The sequence below is a fragment of the Hermetia illucens genome, chromosome 3 (assembly GCF_905115235.1).
Source record: "Hermetia illucens chromosome 3, iHerIll2.2.curated.20191125, whole genome shotgun sequence".
NCBI classification, from domain to species: Eukaryota; Metazoa; Arthropoda; class Insecta; order Diptera; family Stratiomyidae; genus Hermetia; species Hermetia illucens.
Genome location: NC_051851.1, coordinates 14044781 through 14066751, shown reverse-complemented (window position 1 = coordinate 14066751; position 21971 = coordinate 14044781). Strand labels below are relative to the sequence as shown.

The 21971-nt window shown below is 46.9% G+C and overlaps 1 protein-coding gene across 1 annotated transcript; it reads left to right on the top strand.

Moving 5' to 3' along the window:
• The first annotated feature begins 7979 nt into the window (after nucleotides 1-7979).
• On the top strand, nucleotides 7980-19617 carry LOC119652540 (vesicular integral-membrane protein VIP36). Its single transcript, XM_038056745.1, has 5 exons — nucleotides 7980-8255; nucleotides 8367-8482; nucleotides 8543-8737; nucleotides 18463-18792; nucleotides 18883-19617. The coding sequence occupies exons 1-5, from the start codon at nucleotides 8030-8032 to the stop codon at nucleotides 19087-19089; spliced, it is 1074 nt and encodes a 357-aa protein (XP_037912673.1). The 5' UTR covers nucleotides 7980-8029; the 3' UTR covers nucleotides 19090-19617.
• The last annotated feature ends 2354 nt before the right edge of the window (nucleotides 19618-21971 follow it).

Genomic DNA, 21971 nt, shown 5'->3' with positions numbered 1-21971 from the left:
GGTGCAGAATTTTCACCACCGACTTGCCATTTGACGGATATCATCGTCACCGTAGCGATTGCAGAGACTCCCTATTGCGGAGTTGTAGGGAAACTACTAGCACTTTTTGAGAATTTCGTTACGGATTATAACCGATTTTTGGAGAAATTTTTGTAGGTTGTTGACCTACTTGGAGACAGCTTGTGCCATTAATTAGGAACGCGTAATCTGCGAAAAAGTTGAACTGGTCTGTTATTCGTAAAGCTGCTTAACTGAAAACGGAAAAGTCTTTATACTGAAAAAGGGCGGATGGCCGCATTGCGCTCTATTAAAACGTTAATATTTCCTTTAAAACTCATATACCCCCATTATTTCCTATTTTGTAACAAAATATCTTAATCTATGGGTTCGATTCGCTCATCGGGACCCACCTCCAGAATAGCTCCTCTTACCCACAGCATGCTTCTGTGTTTCAAGATAATACGACAGTTTTCCGACCCAGACTTCATGTTTAAGTACGAATACCGGCCACAATCGGGGATTTATTTATTTAATGAACAAAGTAAATTTCTAACTACGTATTTTCCTTAGAAGAAGGAGCAAGTAAACAACGTAACTTACGCTTACAACTAAGAAAGGAAGCAATGCCAAAGGACCTAAGTTGTAGGGCATTGTAGACCGGCATAATCTCGGGATCAGGGAGTGAAAGTGAATATCGAGCTCCGCAAAGGGGACTTAAAAAATATCTGAACTACGTATACTACGCTCCCCCTAGGACACCACCTTGTCGTGGTGGGGGAGCCTATAGTAGTTTACTACTACACTAAGGGTGTCCGAAATGTGAATATGGAAACGAAGGAACGAGTGGTAAGAAATCACAGCCTTTGACACCACCCGCGACCATGAGCAATCATGTCGGGGCCAAGGCGCGGATTTTGGAGGCCTCACCACCTTCACACCTCTCTATAGACAAATCTGTAGAAGACATGTTTTCCAACTCAGTGGAAAACTTGCATTTAGTGCCTACGGCGAAGTTAGCTACAAAGGAAAGTACGGTAACTCTCAACTTGGGAGAAACTGGAAATCCGACTATTGCCGGCGGTACTACAGCCCAAATCTACCCGCAAACGGAAGAGGAAGGCTCGACAGAAGCGAACGCTGAATCCTGCCTGTCAGAACCATCTCCTTTACCCTTACCGGGAGAGCGAAAGAAAGGGAAGCTGGTGGCGTGGACGCTACTGGTTTAACACCGGTATGTGGAAATGGATCCAAGCGGCCCGTATACCGTGGACCTGGAAAGGCCCCAAACCGGCAGCAGGAGAGCGCACTGCAAAAGCAAATGAAGCACCTTGGGAATGAGGACATGGATGTGGCTGTACTACTAGGTGCAGTAACGTCTAGTGAAATCGGACGCAAGGAAGCAGATTCTCCGGCGGGAGGTGGAGATAAACTGAAAACCCCGATGAGATTCACAGTGGACGCACCAGACTCTTCTGCCAGCGGTAATGCGCACAAGAAGCGTAAGACCTACACATCTGTTGTTGCTAACGCTTTATTGTGCTCTGCATCAGGTCTTACATCCGCACGTCCCGCGGGGATTAGGACCGCTGTGCCGGGGGGTAATCAAATCAGCGAGAGAGATCTTAATGTAGCTGGTCCCTCCCATAGGAATACGGATACGAAGGCGGGAAGAAAGAGGACGTATGCGCAAGCTGCAGCCTCGGTTCTGACTACTGCCTTGGGAGTTTCTTCCAAGGATGGCAAAATGTCAGAGGGACAATTGAGGGAATGGCTATGGAAAAAAAGGTGCTAAGTAGAAAACAGATGAATGCTCTGTGGGATGAGATGAGACTTTTCATGGATGAGGACATGGGGACTGCGGGACCTCCCAGTGCGACTTTTCTCAGAAAAACCAAACACGAAGGGATCGAGTTTCTGGCGGCATACGCTTCTAACTGTTTTCCGTAACACATTAGACTAAGTTTTTATCGAAAAACATAAAGATTGATCAAATCAATCTGCAGCATGCCAAAGCCCCCTCCTATCTGTTGGCAGCGAAACTGACAAAGCTGCAAGACTTCCCCTATATTTTTTTTGGCGCAAGAGCCGTGGGTTCGATTTAACGATTGCAAGACGGTTCTGTTCCCAGGACTTAGTTACAGTCATCGTACAATATCAGATTAATGGCGAGAGGAAAAATATCATAGTTGCCTCCGCTTATGTACCCTATGATTCTTTGTATTATCCACCGACGCAAAAGCTTGGGGATCTGGTAGTGTATGCAGAATCAAGTAGTCTCGAACTCTTAATAGGTTGCGATGCGAATGCAGTTGAGGTAGTAGCAAATGCAATCCAAGAGAAGAGAAGCTATTTGATTTCATCACTTCAGCTGGTCTTATTACTACTCTTATTATTAGTAGGGTGCGCCCCTACGTTTGTGGCACCGAGAAGAAGCGAAGAAGTGTCCGGCGCGACGGATCCCTAGCAAAATATCTTACGGGGCGCCCGACATACATTCCATCGATGGCCAGGTTTTCGACAGTTTCAGTACAGTAGAGCAAGCATTATACTCTCCAGCTATTTATCAACCTCTTCGACGCTCAAAGGAGGAAACTTCGGATCATTGGAGACCTCACGGTGGGTCTGAGAGCTGGACGGAAAGAAGGATGGAGTGAAGGGTTCGGTCTTCGGAAAGTTCCAAACCTTCCCCTTCAAGAACTCCACTTCTCCAGCTGGTGTCCAGCTCAAGAGCCAGTATCAGAAGGCCATGCATATTTTCAGCAAAGTTGCTAAGAATAAGCCGGCCGGTACTGTCGACGAACGGAATCCAGAAGAGGTTCCATCTTCTGCTTTGATTCCTGCCAGGTGGTCCGTGGGTTATAGCTTGCGAAGACCAATTCGCCAGGGACTTCTTCGGTTCGTGCGTCGCTAAGATGAGCAACACCTGGGGAGGGCGTAGAGCTGGATAAGGACAAGCTTGTCAAATTCCTGCGCCCAGGATTTCTATGGACGACTGGGTTGTTATCGAGGAGGAGGAACCCCAAACAAACAGCCAACCTTATCTACTCCGTACAAACGGAGTGCCCGGAGGCACTGAAAAGGTTTGATTATAAAATGCGGTTCGGAGTCAGGAACGTAACAGGTGTTCCGCGGACGGCGACCTAGAACCAATCGCCACCAACCAGCTGTTGGAGGAGATGAGGATCGACGGTCCGACGGGAACTGACGAACGCAAGCTGATCATGCCGAGGATAACGAAGATAATTCTACAGCACCGTGGTGGAATGGAGATCTCGCCAGCCTCACCAAGCTGACCAGGGAAATCTTCAACATCTGCTACAGGTATAAATATTCGCAGCCATCATACAAGGATTGCCTGAAGAAGTACAAGTCGGCCATCAAGACCGCCAACAGGCTATGCTAAATACCAGGACAATCCAGTCGGATCTGGAAGGCAACCACTTGACTAGAGCTGTGAACAGAGGCACGCCCCAGGGTGGCGCCATCTCACCGGTGCTCTGGTTAATAGTAATGGACGAAATTTTACGTACATTACACAGTAGCGGGGTGCATGTGGTGGCGTATGCCGACGACTTGGTGATATTAGTATCAGAGATTTTTCCGTCCATTATGAGCGACATCATGGAAGGAGCGTTGCGAAAGATGTGCCTGTGAGCCGCAAGATGCGAACTCAGCATAAACACAACAAAAACGCAACTGATGCTATTCACCACCAAGGCAAGGATACCTGAATTCCATCTAGCACGACTGAATGAACAAAGATTGGTTTTTCCTCTAATGTAAAGTATCTGGGTATAATCCGGGACCGAAAACTAAATTAGAGATTGAACATAGAACTGAGGGTTAAGAAGACCTGTACACTTTTCTATGCCCGCAAGAGAACCTTTTCAAAGAAATTTCAAAGGAATAGTGTCTCCGGCCGAGGATGGTTCTCTGCACATTGCTGTGGTGCATCCTATCCTAACGTACGGCTCTATTGAATGGTGGCAGGCTTCGAGAAAAAAATACAATAGCTTAATAGGATTCAAAGAACCGCGTGTGCGGGCGCTACTGAGGCTCTGCAGTCCTGCCCGGCAGATGCTCTCAATGTACTCCTGCATCTCCTCCCTCTAGACCTCCACATTAAATACATTGTAACGTGCAGTGCCGTCAGACTACGTGAGTCCAGATGCTGGGCAGCGAAGTCTTACGGCCTCAGTATCATCCTAGACGCAGTACCTCGGGAAATCTGGGCATTCCCCACGGACTATGAAACACGGAAGCTGCACTCCACGAGAAACTTTGCTGTGGACTTTCCAGCTAGGGCAAAGTAGAAGACCTGTGGCATATTGCAAGGTTATGACATAGTATTCTTTACCGATGGATCAAAGATGGTCTGTAGAGTCAGCGCGGGCGTTTTATCGAATACACACAGTGTATCCGAGTCGTATAGTCTACCAGGTTTCGCCAGTGTATTCCAAGCGGAAGTACTGGCGATACTGGAAGTCTGTCGATGGCTGGAGCATGATCCAAGCCCCAAGCGTAACATAGCCATTCTGACCGACAGTTGAGCGGTAGATGACGAAAGTTTACCAGCTGTGCCAAGTCAAGGAGGATTTCGTCCGCTTATAACATAGCCCGAACACAAGAGCTCTTGTGCCAGATGCGTGGAAATGCATTTAAGATTACGGCGGTCTGCACGGGGTACTGGCCCATAGGGGACCATACCGCCAGGCTCGGCATATTGTACAATTCTCATTGCCAAACCTGTGGAAGAGACACTGGATAATTCATTCTTTGGGGATCTCAGAGAGTTTTCTATCTGCATGATGGGAGAGCTGCTTTAACTCCGCCATGCTATTAACATAGTATGCTGGTCCTAAGCCCAGGTAAAGGAGGAGGGTTTGAGGCAACGTACTCTGTACTATCCTCAGTAAAACAAAAATAAAATGCTGAGATCAGGGAAAGAGATGAAAAGAGTATAGTTGGAGTTATTCTACTATGCTAAATCCTACCTGATCTCTCTTAGTGACAGGCCCCGCGACAGGTCAACCAAGAAAATGTATACAATGTCGTTGCAAACATGATGATCGGATTGAGTCACAAGCCTCGGAGAAATACTAGGGCGTCCACCTCAGTCGACGCGGCAGGACGGGCCCCGGTCCTGTCGAGAAATGGGCAAGGGTTCTTGACGCATGGACGGCGTCAGGACGTAAGCAAGTTAGTCCGCACACAACGAACAAAACAAATACGTGTCTGCACGCTAAATGTTGGTACCCTAACTGGAAAGATGGAGGAACTCGCAAGAGCCCTTCGGAAAAGGTGCATTGACATCTGCGCTCTGCAAGAAACCCGATGGTCTGGTGCCAAAAGCTGCGACATTGAACGCGAACGCGGTAAAAATGGCTACAAACTTCTCTATTTTGGTAACCCACACACTCAATATGGTGTTGGTATTGCCATATCAGAGGGTTTCCGTGATGCCATTAAAGAAGTCGAACGATTTGATGATCGGCTGATGAAACTCACCATTATATCAGCTGATCGCACTATTCACTTCTTCACCGCGTACGCACCACAGACAGGTCGACTTGATGCCGAGAAAGATGCCTTCTGGCAACTTCTCGATGAAAAGACTTGTCAGGTGCCTGCTGACGATTACATAATCATTGCCGGCGACCTTAATGGTCATGTGGGTGAAAAGGCAGACGGTAACAGGTGCCGTGGCGAGCGTATAATCGATTTTGCGGACACCCATGACCTTGTACTTATGAATACATGGTTCATCAAACGATTGTCTCATCTGCCCACATTTTATAGTGGGAACAATAAAACGCAAATCGACTATATTCTCATAAGACGCCAACATTTTACCACTGTCGCTGATTGCAAAGTCGTTCCCTATGAAACCATCGCACCTCAACATCGGCCGTTGATTGCCGTCCTGCGAATTAAGCCATCGATAAAACAGTGTGAGGAACGCACTGGCCCGCCGCGCATTAAATGGTAGCGATTTGGTGAGAAGAAAGAAGAAACGGTCTCACTCATACGATTGCCGACCATTACGAATGTGGAAGAATCATGGAACCAAATGAAAGACACGATCCACAAAGCGGCCTCTGCAACCCTCGGGGTCACCAAGCCGGGTAAGCGGTACATCAACCGAGATACTTGGCTTTGGAATGCTGATGTTGAAATGAAGGTCCGTGAAAAGAAACGCCTCTACCACAAATTTCTCGACGACAAAACGCCTGCTAATTGGCAAATTTATAAGAATGTCAACTGGGAAGCAAAGAAAGCGGTCGCTGTCACCCGCGCTGCGCGGTTACTCATGGAGAAACACCGTGAGAAGCGTCGCCCTCTTTACATTGCCTTTCTGGATCTAGACAAAGCGTTTGACCGTGTACCACACGAACTCATCTGATATGCTTTACGACAACACTTCGTGCCAGAAGAACTCGTGCGCTGGGTTCAATTGCTCTACCACGATCCGAAAAGTAAAGTTCGAAGTATGGCGGGTGTATCAAAACCGCTTCGTGTCTCTGTTGGAGTTCATCAAGGAAGTGCCCTCTCACCACTCCTCTTTATCCTTGTTATGGACACCGTCACACGGGATATCCAACGTCCAGCGCCCTACACACTGCTTTATGCAGATGATGTTTTCCTAGCATCTGATAGCAAAAATGATCTCGAGCAACTTGTTCAAAAATGGAATGATCGCCTCATGCAACACGGTCTCAGATTGAATCTAAACAAAACTGATTTTTTGACGACCGATCCCCATGAAACAGGCACAATCACTATAGCGACAGTGATCTGCCCAGAACTGAGCGATTTAAATACCTCCGGTCAACGCTATCAGCCAATGGAAAGCTGCGTTATGAAATTGCTTCACGCATTAACGCAGCCTGGATGAAGCGGCGCTCCACAACTGGTGTCCTTTGTGATCGACGTATCAACGAACGTCTCAAATCTAAAATTTACCGCAATGTCGTCCGTCTAGTCGCTCTCTATGGTTCTGAGTGTTGGCCGACCATAAAAGACAATGAACAGCGTCTTGCGGTAATGGAGACGAAGATGCTACGTTGGACTAGTGGCGTCACACGTTTAGATCACATCCGAAATGAGGATATCCGCGATCGTTATGGGGTTGCACCGATCGTGGAAAAGTTGCGAGAGAGGCGTCTTCGATGGTATGGTCACGCAATTTGTGCAAACGAGAATTCACTTGCAAAGATTGGTCTGAACGTCGAAGTCGATGGTAAACGACCAAAAGGCAGACCTAAGCAACGGTGGCTTGATACGCTGGATGGGGATTTGAAAGCCTCGAGATTGCACCCAGATCAGGCATTCGATAGATCCAAATGGCGAAGCCGATCACGACGAGCCGACCCCGCTTGTGAAGGGGACAAAGGCTGAAGAAAAAGAAGAGGATGGCAGAGCTGCTTTCCTTCGTGAATGCTACGGGCTGGCTTTGAAAATCTGAGCCGGCTGAACTCTGCCTCTTTGCTCTCATAACAACAGTCACGGTCTTAGGAGTTTGTGGCATCAAAACGGCGCACCACAGCGTTAATTGAGCTCCTCAGAGCGGCCACTAATACCTACCTAGCTACACTTGGCTACTATAATACTTAATGGTCAAAAGACAGATCTAATGAGTTGGCTCTGTCCTGATAGGGGTCAGTTTACCAAAAACGTGGGATATACTTTTCCGTCTCAACCTAATGCAGACTCGAGGCCCTCGAGCCATTAATAAAAATAAGAAAAAAATCTCTGGTTGCTCTTCCAATTTTCCCCTCCATCAACTTTATGGATTTACATCTTCCTAAGAATTATTGGAATCTAAAATACGAATCCTCGCAATCCAATGATCAGCCGTTAACTATCCTGGCAAAAGAAAAAAACTACCTTAATCAGCTTCCTGGCTAGAAACGTGCCAAGCCAACTTTTATCAACCTCCCACCAACAAGAACAAGCGATTATGAAGAAAAAGACCTGACGGCACCCTATTTGCAAAAACGAAATTGGTCGGCTGTCAGTCGTAGTAGAAATGACAGGTTTTCCGCGTAGTAGGAGCAAAACGGGCAGACCAGGATACAAATCCAGGATATCAGACACGGGCGTGCACGCAGTAGTTAATAAAATGCCAAAAATTAGTTGTAATTCCCTATTTCTAGTAATTAGTCTGCTTTTATCGTTTTCATTATCGACTAGTGCCCAGTACAGTTCAAATGACTATTTGAAGCGCGAACATTCGCTAACGCGGCCATTTCAAGGTAATTGCAATCCTTCCGTCATGCCCGCAAGGACTCTGCCATCCTTGGGCAACAGTTTTTCCAGGAAATCATCAGCTGAGCTAATTTCATGGCATGTTTTTTTTTGTACAGGCGTCGGAATGAATCTTCCATTCTGGGACTTTCTCGGCGATACTTTCGTGACGAGCAATTATATTCGATTAACGCCGGATCTTCAATCGAAAAGTGGCGCAATATGGAATCAAGTGGTAAGCGGAAATGTTTTAAGCCAATTATTGTTGGGTTTCATGGGTTTTTCTGGTTTTCAGCCTTGCAATTCCAAGAACTGGGAAGTTCATGTGTCATTCAAGGTGCACGGAAAAGGAAACTTGTTCGGCGACGGGTTCGCTGTTTGGTATGCGAAGGATAGAATGGCCTCCGGGTCTGTGTTTGGCAGCAAGGATCTGTTCAGTGGATTGGCGATCATTTTGGATACATACAGCAACCAGAATGGACCACATAATGTGAGTATTTGGTTAAGACGGGTATTGGGAGAGTCACTCGGTTTGAAGTAGTTTTCCGCTGAAATTAGGACGAAAAATGATTGGAGCCAGTGATATTTAGGCCGAAGTTTGAGTACAGAGCAAACCGCTTCAGACTTTAATAGTTTAGTCATTCAATGTTGAGGCGTAATTGAATATTAAATCCACAACTTCCGCGTAAACCGAATGAGTCACTTATCATGTTCAAAAATCGCTTCAGGTCATCCCAAATGCTGATCGAACTAAGTGAAAAGCTAAATGCATGGATACCTTCTGACCTTGGCTGTTATTCACAGCCTGTTGCTCCTAAAATTCATTTGAAATTTCAATTAATTCATTGAATCAACACATCAACCTGTTTGATATCATGAGTTGTATTCGCCACACTACACCGTGTCTCTTATCACCGTAATTGGAATATTAATCGACAGGTTAGTGTGATATTACCTTTTTTGCATGAGGTTCCGGTCGCAGTGAGACGACGCTTATCGAATTAGAAGTGGAAATTGTTCGCCGATAGCTCCATGTTTATGGAGAGCGGAGAATGAGCTTTAAACTCGACATCGTAGGTTATTCAAAACCACAAGTTGCCGGTCATGTAGTCTTATCTGCGGCGCGTAGAGCAAGCACGCCGATAACTAGAATTGTGTGAACTTTTTGATTGATTATGATTGAGATTAGGTCTGTCGATAGTGATCTCCGGCTATGCATAAGCGACAAGCTTCAAGGCGGCGGGTAATCGCCGAGATGTTTATGACCCAATAATTGTGATGGAACTCATGCTGAAAACGAACGCAATACCGCTGATCGCCCAATTTGCGGAAGCCCGTTTCGCAGGGCGGGTGATCTTTCCCAACGTGTGGAAAAATGGAGATGTTTGTTAATATTCCGAAAAATGTCTAACATTTTGAGTGCTACAAACGATGAGGACTACGCTTCTTGCTCTGCGGCAGAGCTTGATAATGAAACAATAAAAGAAACGAGTGACCATCAATGTTTTTCTATTCACTTGCGCCACAACTAGGCTGGATGCAGGTAAGTCGGTCGGTATTAGTGACCGTTCCTAGGATTCTAATTAGGACTGTGGTGCGCAGTTTTTATACTAAAAACTGTTAAAAGCGGGACTGCAGTGGGAAAAACAAGGGAACCAAAATCTAACCGAATCTAGATCTTCCAAGCCAGTCCGTATATGGTTGCTCATTACCCCTTGGTGGGTTGGGCTACGCGCCGTCGCTCGCGGTTACCTGGATGCGTTCTAGCTCCTCCCACGACTTCCCGGGTCGTGCGTATTCGTTCTATGTTGTTCTACGCCAAGTGCCTTTTGGGATCACCCGATGGCAATGCCCGCAATGCAATTGTCGCTCCTCCTTAATTTGTGACCTATCCACTGCCTCTTCCGTCTTCTTGTCACATCGCGTACGAGTGCCAAGCCTGTGTGCCGATCAAGTTGTTCATTTGAAATAGTGTCAGGCCAACGTAGGGTAGGTAGGCAGGTATCAGTGGGTACTGTGGTGCGCCGTTTTGATGCCACAAACTTCTAAGCCAGCATCAATGGGTCAATAGGGCCTGAATGCTCAGAAGTTATAGCTTCTCCCCCACCACACACCACACCCAACTCCTAAGGCCATGACTGCTGTTATGAGAGCGGGGGGCAAAGTCCAGCCGGCTCGGATCTTCAGAGCCAGCCCATAGCATTCACGAATGAAAGCAGCTCTTCCATCCTGCAGCTAGAAATCTCTCTGAGGTCCTCAAAGACTGGTTTACCTAGTATTCGCAGCCTGACTCTAACTAGAGCTGGGAAGTGGCAGAGAAAGTGCATCAGAGTGTCCCTTCCTTCTCCGCAGGTTCGGCAATGCGAATTGTAGGGTATGCCAAGTTTGGCGGCATGGCCCCCTCTGGACCAGTGCCATATGCAGACCATCGTATTCTTGTATGCATTTGCACGCGTCTGGCACAGGAGCTTTCGTCATCAGGCTATGTTATAAGCGGGCCAAATACTCCTTGAATTGGCACAGGTGGTAAGCTTTCGCCGTCTAAGGCTCGCGACTGCTAAGTAGTATGAATAGACTCCACCCTTGACAGTTACCAGGGAGACATCGACTGTATCCCTGTGTCCAATCCGTTAGCCTGCTTCTTCCTCTTTCCGGAAACCCAGAGACTGTTCAGCGCGTCTCTGCACTGCCTCACCAGCCTGCAGGATGTCGTCGTTGAGTACCTGAGTAGGCCGCTTGGTTGTTGGTCAGAATGGCTATGCTACGCTTTGGGCTCGGATCACGCTCCAGCCATCGACAGACTTCCATTATCGCCTGTACTTCCGCTTGGAATACACTGGCGAAACCTTAGAGACTCGGATACACTGTGTGTATTCGAGAAAACCACGCGCCGAGACATACAGAACATCTTTGGTCTATCGGTAAAAAATACTGTGTCATAACATGCCGCCGGTCTTCCATTTTGCCTTGGTTGGATAGCAAAGTTTCTCGTGGTTCAGCTTGCGTGTGGCATAGTTCGTGCGGAATGCCCAGATTTCCCGAGGTACTTCGTTTAGGATGTTACTGCGGTCGTAGGACTTCGCTGCCCAGCACTGCACGCTACAACGTATTTAATGTGGAGGTCTACGGGGAGGAGATGGAGGAGTACATTGAGAGCATCTGCCGGGCAGGACTACAGACTTCATCTCCTCCAACAGCTCGCTGGTGGCGTCGATTGGATCCAAGTTATCGTTAGGTTTTGCAGAGCGGAACATTTTCACTTTGGCGTTCCTGACTCCGAACCGCACTTTATATTCTACCTTTTGCAGTACCTCCATGCACTGTCCGTTTATACGGAGCAGAAAAAAGGTTGGCTGTTTGTCTGGCGTTCCTCCTCCTGGATAACAACCCAGTCGCCCATGGAAACCGACGATAAGGCTTTCAAGGCGCAGTGATTGGGCGAGCTTGTGTTCATCCATGTGGATCTTCGGCCGCCAGATGCAAGCGACCGGTCTCCTGGGAATCTCATCGTAGGGGATGACTTTGAGCTTTACACCATCTTAGGCAATGCTAATTTTAGCGACGCACAAACCGAGAAGGTCCATGCAGAATTGGTCCTCGCGAGCTATAACGTGGAACCCAAGGTCCACCTGAGAGGAATCAAAGCAGGGGATGGATCCCATTTGTCCGCCTTTGGTGTCCAGGAGATGCTCCGACAGCCTGGCCTCAACACTGGTCCATACCTCCATCGCTAATTGGCCTCTAGCGGAATTAAAGGGTTTCGCAGTTCGTGGGTTGGCTGTTGCTGCTTACTTTTCTCCAGGGGTTACTTAGCGTCCGAGCTCTTGCCCACTCTGCTCCGCTTGTGTTTTTGTCCGACCTCATCTTAAGATCGATTGCGTTTCAGAGCGGTAGGTTTTGCATTCTATTCGTCTATCAGACGTTTGCTATTATATTCCTCAAGTACCTCAGTACCAGTCTCCTTATTCTTAGCAGTCTTGGTGAAAATATGCATGACTTTCTAGTACTGGTTCTTGAGCAGGATACCAGAGGATCTTCGCTTCGTAGCTGGTTTCCGGTGTCCGGCGTTCTTGTCGGCCTTTACTTTTGAGGGATCCCCGCGGTCGGCGGTTTCGGGTTAGTAGGACAATGCCTGGTACTCACTACACCCAGCTTGACGGCAGTGAATTCCAGGCTGGAAGCCACTAGTCCGTCTGTCGGCTCGCTCCGGGAGGCCCTGGCGGTTGGTTTCAGCACAACGGTGCTACGGCTGGCACCGATTGTACTATTCTCGACGGCTATTGTCTCCTGGTTGGATGCCAGCAGCGCGTCCTCCGATGATGCACCTGGCATCACCACCTCTCGCCGGTTTATTTGTGTTTTTGATCTCACAAGTAGCCACACAAGTGTCTTGATCTCACAAGTAGCCAGGGAAAAATGTCCATCCTGGCTAGCCCGGCCACCAGAGTAAGGGTCTTATTTGAAAATGAAGGTGGCCGAGGTATTCAGAGTTCGCATGTTTAGGTTCAGAATGAATCATTAGGTTGAGGCTGACACCTTTCAAGGACGGACTCGCCGCGTTAAACACATTTCGTATTTCAGTTGTTGCTGTTGCATTCTGCCTTATCACATTTGGTTGGGGAATATAACGACTTTCCTGACGCCAGGGGATTGGAACCACATATCTTCCTTCTTGCGCCCGATAATGACCCTCTGAATAAAGCTTCTGCACTTCTGCTTATCCAAAGCATTACTGTCGTCCTTATTCAGTGGGGTCGAGTTCCAGTTCCTCTAGCGAGACTTGAGCGGAAGTGTAACTTTGATCTGGATTATCTATCCCCTGGCCCTGAATAATCCACCCAAGCTTGGTATTTTGGAAGAGAAAACTGTCTATAATTTCGACTCCCTCTAGGAACAACTTGGGCAAAATGTTTGGCTCGAGCAGAATTGGGACATGGGTTGCGAATGCTGTGACTGGATCCTCCTCACTCGTTGAGGGAGTTGCAGGAGTGTCCTTTTATTGAATCTTTTCACAACTAAGGATTTGATTTGAAGGGTTGAGCCTTCCACTAGATAAATGTGTAAGTTTACCAAGGTGAAAACCCTCCCCTTCTTTACCTTCTTTACCAAGTCTTCCACAATGACACAATCCCTTTGACCAAAATATTCAAAACAGCTGAATACTTTGATCAAAGGGACACGGAACTGCAACCTTTCGGCCATCTTCTGCCTCTATCTGAACGACAGCTTTGGGAACAATTTTCGAACAAGCTAATTTCGATGAATTCCCTGCATGATGTAACGCAATTCCATTATTGTTTTCAACCTACCTTTGATCCTTGCAAATATCACATTTAAGAGGCTTTCGTTTATTGCAAGCCTCTCGCTTATACAGGGTGCGGCAGCATAACTTCCTTTTTTCAAAACTCAATAAAAACTATTGTATGCATAGCAGGTGTTATGTTGGCAATTTCTTCTTGGATGTTCAAATGGTCTTCAAATCTTGTAGGGTTCTTGGACGGTTCACATAAACACGGGATTTCAAAAAACCCCATAGAAAAAAATCACAAGGGGACAGATCGGGAGAGCGTGCCAGCCATTCCAAATCGCCTCTAATTGAGATAAGGCGCTCTGGAAAGTGTTCCCTCAAAACAGCCATCGATGCTCTTGAAGTGTGTGCTGTTGCACCGTCTTGTTGGAACCAAGTGTCCACCAAATCCAAATTTTCTAGCCGTGGGAAAAAAAAATTCTGTAGCATGTTTACCTACCGGTCCGAATTCACTGTCACTGTAACCTCATTTTCCTCAAAAAACCAGGGACCAATAATTCCAGCTGAGGAAATTGCACACCACACTGTGACTTTGGGTGAATGCAAAGGCTTTTGATGCAATTCTCGAGGGTTGGTGTCAGCCCAGTAGCGCATGTTTTGTTTGTTAACCGACCCACACAAATGAAAATGGGCTTCATCGCTAAAAAAAACAATTGCACCCTCGGGAACGACATCAAGAAGAAGCTCACACGCGTTCATACGAGAATTGAAGTCACGTTCTGAAAGTTGCTGCACTATAGCCATCTTATAGGGATGAAAATGAAGATCATCACGAAGAATTCTTCTCACAGAACGATCGGATAGTCCAAGGGCAGATGCGTGTTTGCGCGCAGAACGCCGTGGCGATCGCAACATTGACGCTCTCGCTGCTTCAATTTTCTCAGGTGATCTAACGGGCCGAGGGACTCCAGTGTTTCCTTTTGTCGCACTTGCAGTTTGTCTGAATGTAGTGACCCATGTAACAATTGATTTGCGGCCTGGGACGGGAGCCAACGGGGCTAACTTAAAGCGATTCCGAAATGCACGCTGTGTTGCAATAATCGAACATCCGCTTGAAAAGTAAACCTCAACGGCAAAGGCATGCTCCTCACTATTCCAACGCATGATGGCGACTGAACCGTGTCGGGACAAAACTTGACAGTATCCCCTCTTGAACGAGACCACTAGCGCTCCGCTATGACATCAACTAACTGAGTGGCGCGCATTTTAATAAAGGAAGTTATGCTGCCGCACCCTGTACTTCTTCAGGCAGTCCTTATATGGCTGCCAATATTTATGCTTATAGCAGCTGTTTGAAGATCTCTCTGGTCAACTTCCTGAGGATGGATAGATCTTCATTCCACCACGGTAGCAGTGTCTTCTTGTTGTAAGTAGCAGGGCTCGGAACTCTAAAGGCGATATCGAATTTGTGCATCCGAGAATTTGTTCTTAATGACTTGAACAAACTTCCTCCATTCTGGAATATCTGAAGGATTTGGAAACCTCTGCGGTAAGATCTAGACCGAGAAGTATCCAACTATGATTTGAGAAGGATCTCTGTTCAGACACTCTCCAGTTCTCCACTCTAAGAATCCCAGTGTCGGTTAGTAGGTGGATCTGAAGGACCTCCTCCCAACCATCACAGTTCTCCAAGCTGGGGAAATGGAAGGTTAGTGTACTGCCACTATTACTCACCTATAGATTTGTTTTAATAATAAAATCAAACAATGACTCACCTCTCTTGTTGATTTGCGAGCTGCCTTACGTTGCAGCCTATCCACAGGTTGGCCTTCTTTGTTGCAATGTTGTTCATCAAATGTTGTAGCTCTTCTGGTGGAGCAGAACGGTCATGAGGCACGTAAGCTGAGGAAATATACATTTTTACACGTTCTCTGCCCCCACCTGCTCCATTTTGAGGTCGCTGGAACTCATGCTCGGACACAGAAAAGCGTGCGAGGATATATGCTCTAGGTCTGATTAACGTCTCCTTTGCTGTGGAATAAATTATAATATTTGCTTTAGAGCCCTTTGGTGGTTCGGTCGCCTCCGATCCAAGGCTACTCTAGGAGGAAGACAAGCAGATTAGCAGCGTTACCGTCAACATTATCTGCTTACGTGGGGGATTCGTCAGTCCCCGTCGGACCGTCAATCCTCATTTGCTCCAACGGCTCGTTGACGGTGTCGATTGGATCCAGGTTGTCGTCCGATTTTGCAGAGTGGAATACTTTCACCTTTGCGTTCCTGACTTCGAATCGCCCTTTATAAACTACCTTTTCAGTGCCTCCAGACACTCTCCGTTTACACGGAGCAGAAAAGATTGGTTGCTTGTCTGGTGTTCCCTTTCCTTGATAACTACCCAGTTGTCTACGGGAATCCTGGGGTCTTGAAGCCGCAGGGATTGGACGAGCTTGTCCTTATCCATGCGGCTCTTCGGCAAACAGATGGGAGTGACCGGTCTCCTGGGAATCTCGTCATAGGGGATGACTTTGAGCTTTACACCTACCCAGGCGTCGCTGATCTTAGCGACGCACGAACCGAGATATTCCTTGGAGAATTGGTACTCGCAAGTAATAACGTGGAACCCAAGGACCATCTGAGAGGAATCAAAGCAGGGGCTGCAACCCAGGTGTCGCCTTTGGCGTCCAGGAGATGGGCCTCATTGGTCCACACCTTCGGCACTAGTTTGTCGCTAGCGGAATTACTATCTGCCATCGCCACACGTAAGCGGTTCCTGGTCACGTCGCTGAAGGGTTTCGCAGTTCGTGGCTCGTCGGGTTGCTGTTGCTGCTTACTTTTTCCCAGAGGTTGCTTAACGTCCGAGCTCTTGCCCAATCTGCTGCGCTTATATTTTTGTTCGACTTCTTCTTGAGATCGATTGCATTTGAGAGCGGTGGACTTCGACTTCTGCTCGCCTGCCTGCTGTTATATTCCTCAACAATCGCCTGGTATTTAGCGGGGTTCTTTCCATCCAGCTCGTCGACAGTACCGTCCTCATCATTCTTAGCAATCTTGCTGAGAATTTGCATGGCCTCCTGGTACTGGTTTTTGAGCAGGACTCCAGTGGACCATCGCTTTTCAGCCTGTTTCCGGTGGCCGACGTTCTTGTTGGTCGTTGCTTTGAGGGATCCCCCGACGCCGATGGTTTCGAGTTAGGAGGACTATGCCTGGTACTCACTACACCCAGCTTGATTTTTTTTTTTATAATTGAGTCAATGTCTTGGTCTCTCAAATAGCCAGGGAAGAATGTCCACCCTGGCTAACTCGGCCACCAGGGTAAGGGTGCCCAAGAATTCAGACTTCGCATGCTAAAGACCAAAATCTTCATTGGCCACACAACCATGGGCGTAAGCTGTTCCATCTTGGCTTGAGGTCCTATTAGCACTTTCCCCAGTGCAATGAGAACGATCCCCGGGCTATTGCTTCGGCTCATCTCCCGCCAGATCCACTTACCTCTAACACCTGACCAGCGGGCAAACAGATTTTCCCCAGTTGGATGAGCCTACTCCCAGCCCGGCACTACACACTCTTGGCCCGTCCGAAGACGGTTTCCAGTGACCACCGCGAATAGGTCGTGTGAGGACTTGTCGAATTATGCAACTTTGAGGCATAATTAGCCCTAGCGAGAGAAGACGGACGATCCTGACTGGCCGCCGAAACATTGCATATATGGCTTCGTACGGGAAGTAACCAGCTTATTGGGTCGTACAGTGATGCAGTAATACTAAGAACCTTACTTTTGGGGTATTGTGTAATCAGTACAGGTTTGATTTGATGCAGTAAACAGTCCTCTTGGGAGATTGCAGTGTATCTCCAAAATTTTGCAATTTTTCTTGGCGTAAACATCTACATATAAAAAGAAGCTATACGTTTATGTTGAAAGCAGATTTTCATACTTGACGATCGCCGGATTGGAACCACATATCTCTCCTCTTGCGCCCGATAATGACTTCGTACGTGGATCCGGTGTTTAGAATTACCAGTCCTGTTCTCGCCGCAATTTCCAGAATTCGTTTCCCTCTGGAGTCAGTGTGAGGCATGCCTCATTCAAGTGCCCTGGCATTAAAGTCACCCCCGAGCAGGATCCGCCCATCTGTGCCTAAGATAGCGTCCGCCAAAGCATCAAGCCTACGCCGAAAGTCCGGCATCATCTCTTCGGCGAATCCAGACAAAGCCGTCCCCTCGGCCTTGGGTAAGAACCCTAAGGAGGGTGCCGTCCCGAACCCAGATGGCAGTGATATCTGATATGTCAAGGTGCCATGAAACTGGGTCGTTGTTTTCGCACTGTTCACTGATCAGTACTAAATCAGCTTTGGTCTCAGCAGTGAACTACACTCCGGTGCATATTGATTTGTAGGATGCGAATCATGTTGACCGTGGCCTAGCTCTTTCCAATTCTGCTTTGAATGCATGATGTAATGCAATTCCATCATTGTCCTCAACTTTCCTTTGATCCTTGCAAATATCACATTTAAGGGGCTTTCGTTTATTGCAAGCCTCTTGCTTATACTTGTGCGAGGCGCAATAAATACAAACGCGCAACCGGTGCAGCAAGTTCCGCAAGTTTGAATGTAGATAAAACACTCAACCTATTTCTCCTTTTCCCCGTCATGACTTGCTAACTGCGTGATTTCTTTTCGAAGTTTGCATTTAGTGCTTACTTTGGCCACACCTTCGGGACAACTACTTTGCTGGCCATGCCATGCAGTCGGACCTACTATCCCAGAGTGACCCTCAAGTGGGTCGCCCTATAAACGCATTGCAGAACAGTTCAAGAGAACTATAGGCTTCTCGTAAAGACCTGAGAAGAAGCGCACTTTGGCTAATCTGGATATTTTTACTTTGCGATCTGCTTCCCAATATATGAGCACTTTATATTTCAACCAAAAGTGAATTATCAAACGCAACAAATAAATCCCATTTCTTTGCAGCATCAACATCCATACGTCAGTGCAATGGTCAACAATGGATCCCTTAGCTACGATCACGATCGTGACGGAACCCATACTGAACTAGCTGGTTGTGAAGTGCGCTTCCGCAACACAGACTACGATACCATCATCCGCATAAGATACGAGAATGACATTTTGAATGTGTCTACGGATTTTGAGAACAAAGCTGAATGGAAGAACTGCTTCACAGTTACAGGCGTCCGATTGCCCACAGGATACTTTTTCGGGTTATCAGCAAATACTGGCGACTTGTCCGATAACCACGATATACTCTCATTCAAATTTTACGATCTGGATCCAATCACAGATGTAAGTTGATTCATTCAACATATGTTTCTGTAAAACTGTTTTTGTTGCTGTTTCCTGTAAAAAAAATGTTTTTTTTTTGTCATTTGATAGCACTCAGACCACAGTGATCGGAGGAATATAATTCCAAGCGCTTTAACATTCGAACCGCCCCGAGAACGAAGTGAAGACCCGAAACCAAGCATGTCTAACGTTAAAATCTTCTTCATCATTTTGTTCGGAATGATCTTCGCCGTTGCTATCACGATTTTCGGTATTGCATACTACAAAGAGAAGAACGCCAAGAAGCGATTTTACTAGACATGACGACCATGTGAAATTTGATGAATAGTGTTTGTGTCCTTTGACGTCCATAGATATTTGTTATAATTATTCATTACGGTATATTCACACTTATGATTCCTACTTTTGGTTTTTCCATCGTTTTTTCTTGATTTCTTCACAAACCTGATTTTGTTGTATCGGAGGATATGGGAAATTGGGTTTTTTCTTTTATCGTGACTGGCATTAAGGCTGAAAAGACAAACAGATATCAAAGACGAGAGATAAGTCAAGACATGTTTACAGTGATTTCTCTAAAGATGACAATTTATTTTTGTCTTATGCCAAATATTTTCTTTCATGTCATTGTACATTTATTTTTAATGTATTTCGCATTTTTTTATTTTAATTTAAATTATGAAATATGAAAAAAAAGAAATCATTTATGAAACTCAACAATTTCATTCCCATCGCTACTGAAAAATGACTTTCGTGGATATTAATATTTAAAGAGAAATGGAACTTGATATTTCTATAAAATAAATGTTTGTATAAAATGGGTCCAAAGTTGATATGATTATTTACTGTGTATGAGTGGGGAGTTTGTATTTCAGCTAAAATTTATGTCTTTATTTATTATCCATGCGGATAACGTATTCAGCCGGGCAAGCAAGTAAGTAGCTACCCTTCAAACTAAGAAGTGGGAGAGAATTAAACCAACCAAGCTATAGGGGATGTTTGACCCACATAACCTCGGGATCGGAGAGAGAAAGCCGCTGTCAGTCCCCACGAAGGGAATTTCAAAAACATCCGCGTTACGTGTGCTACGGGAAACAATTTTTTTTTTTGTTTTTTTTTTTGGGGGGGGGGGTAGGGTAGGTGAATGCATTTACGCACACAGTGTTGGACTCCCGATTCGGTACGTTGTCGGACTACCAACCAAACACCTCCCCATCGTCAGAGAGCTAGCCTGGAACCGTTTGTCACATTACTTCGGGCCAGCCCCCGAACTCTCCCGCCTTGCGGAGCCTTCAAATCAGGGAATTCCTTTCACCAACGGGAGGGGAGAGGAGGAAGGGAACTGTCAGTTCAAGGAACCCCCTGCCATCCGGCTCCTCCACCGGTCGAGTTCTATCTTCTTAGCAACGAGAAGGGCCCGAACGTAATGGGCAACACGGTTTCAGCTGTCAGCAGTCCTCAGCATCTCTTCCACAATGTTGTCTGGAGAGAGATCCCCTGTGTTTAAATAGAGCTGGTGACGAACCCCATCCCACCTTCCACAAGAAAGAAAAAGTGTGGTGGGCATCGTCCACAACTCCATTGCAAAATACACAATCCGGAGAACGCGCCTTTCCGATCTTGTGCAGGTAAGACTGAAAACTTCCATGCCCACTTAAAAATTGAGTAAGGAAATAGTCAGTCTCACCATGCTTCCGATTCTGCCACGCACCTAAGTTGCCGATAAGCCGCGCAGTCCATCTGCCTCTAGTTTCATTTTGCCAAGAGAGCTGCACTCGTCTAGAGTGTGTTGCCGTTCTTCACGAGCTACCACCTCCCTTGGCTCATCTCCCTTGCGCTTGTGTATGGCCTGACTCTCCCTAGCAAGAAGGGCAACGGGGATAACTCTCGCGATCACCATCACGGCCGGTTCAGAGACTGTGCGGTACGCAGACGCTACCCGTAAAGCTCCCCGTCTCTGTACTTGCGCGAGGCGTCTACGATATACCTCCTTGTTAAGAGCGCCAGCCCATACCTCTGCGCCGTAGAGCAGGACAGACTGCGTTGAGCTCATCAGGAGACGTGGCCTACTAGACGTAGGATGTTTGCCATTAGCCTACTTAACGCCGAAACTCCAGTCGCAGCCTTGTTCGCTGCTGCTTGGATCTGCTCAGAAAAGCTCATCTTTGAGTCAAGAGTCAACCCGAGGTACTTTACCGCTGATTTTGACTCGATGATCGACTCGCCGAACGATATGGGACGCAGGGTCGGAATTCTCTTTTTAGTCAGGATGACTACTTCGGTTTTTTCCAGTACAAGGTTGAAACCATGAGTAGTCATCCATCCGCTTACCCGTCGCATCATTATGCCGAGTCTGCTTTATGCCTGTTCGACAGTGCGTCCAGCAACAAGCGCTGCGACATCATCTGCGTAGCCGACCAGGCGCGACTCTTCTGGCATGTCAAGTTTAAGTAGACTGTCATAGGTAGCGTTCCAGAGATCCGGCCCTAGGATGGATCCCTGTACTTCCCCCGACGTGACCTCTATCCACCTTTGACCCTCTAGTGTTTCATAGAGCAGGGAGCGGTTCCTCAGATAGTCCCTCAAAATCCGTAAGAGATAGTTCGGCCCGTTGAAGGTATTGTCTAGTGTGCCTAGAATGTCTTTCCATCTTACGGAATTGAAGGCGTTTCTGACGTCAAGCGTTACAAGGAGCACCACCCGTCGAGTTCGGCGGCTATGTGCCTCTGCTCGTCGAACGGCGTCCACGACCTGCTACGGGAAGCAATGGCAGAGGTAGAGCTGCCCATAAGGAAATTATAGAGTTTGAAAAGGATACACATATCAAGTAAGATTCGGCTTTGTTATAAGTAACGGAGATTAAGAGAGAGAAGATGGGAAGGTTTGTTCACGGGGGAAAAGTTCTTTTCAAAAATGAAGGATCTGGCGAATTTGCAAAGTACAGCGTCAAGAGCGAGGTAGTTACAAAAACAGGGACTAACGGTTTCGTCCAGGGCAGAGGTAACTCATCAGACGCTGCCTCATCTCTGCCCTGGGAGCAGCGTGACCGTAAGTGGCAACAGATGCTTAGGCTCAAACTATTGCCGGTTTCACTGGATATATAAAAATTCGCACCCTTGGCATGTTTTTGCGAATATATAAAGGCACGTTTTTCATATGTTGCCACTTACGGTCACGCTGCT

Coding starts and splice junctions, on each gene's coding strand:
- LOC119652540 (XM_038056745.1), top strand. CDS start 8,030: ATGACAGGTTTTCCGCGTAGTAGGAGCAAAACGGGCAGACCAGGATAC. Junction 8,256..8,366: donor GCTAACGCGGCCATTTCAAG/GTAATTGCAATC, acceptor TTTTTTGTACAG/GCGTCGGAATGAATCTTCCA. Junction 8,483..8,542: donor GCGCAATATGGAATCAAGTG/GTAAGCGGAAAT, acceptor TCTGGTTTTCAG/CCTTGCAATTCCAAGAACTG.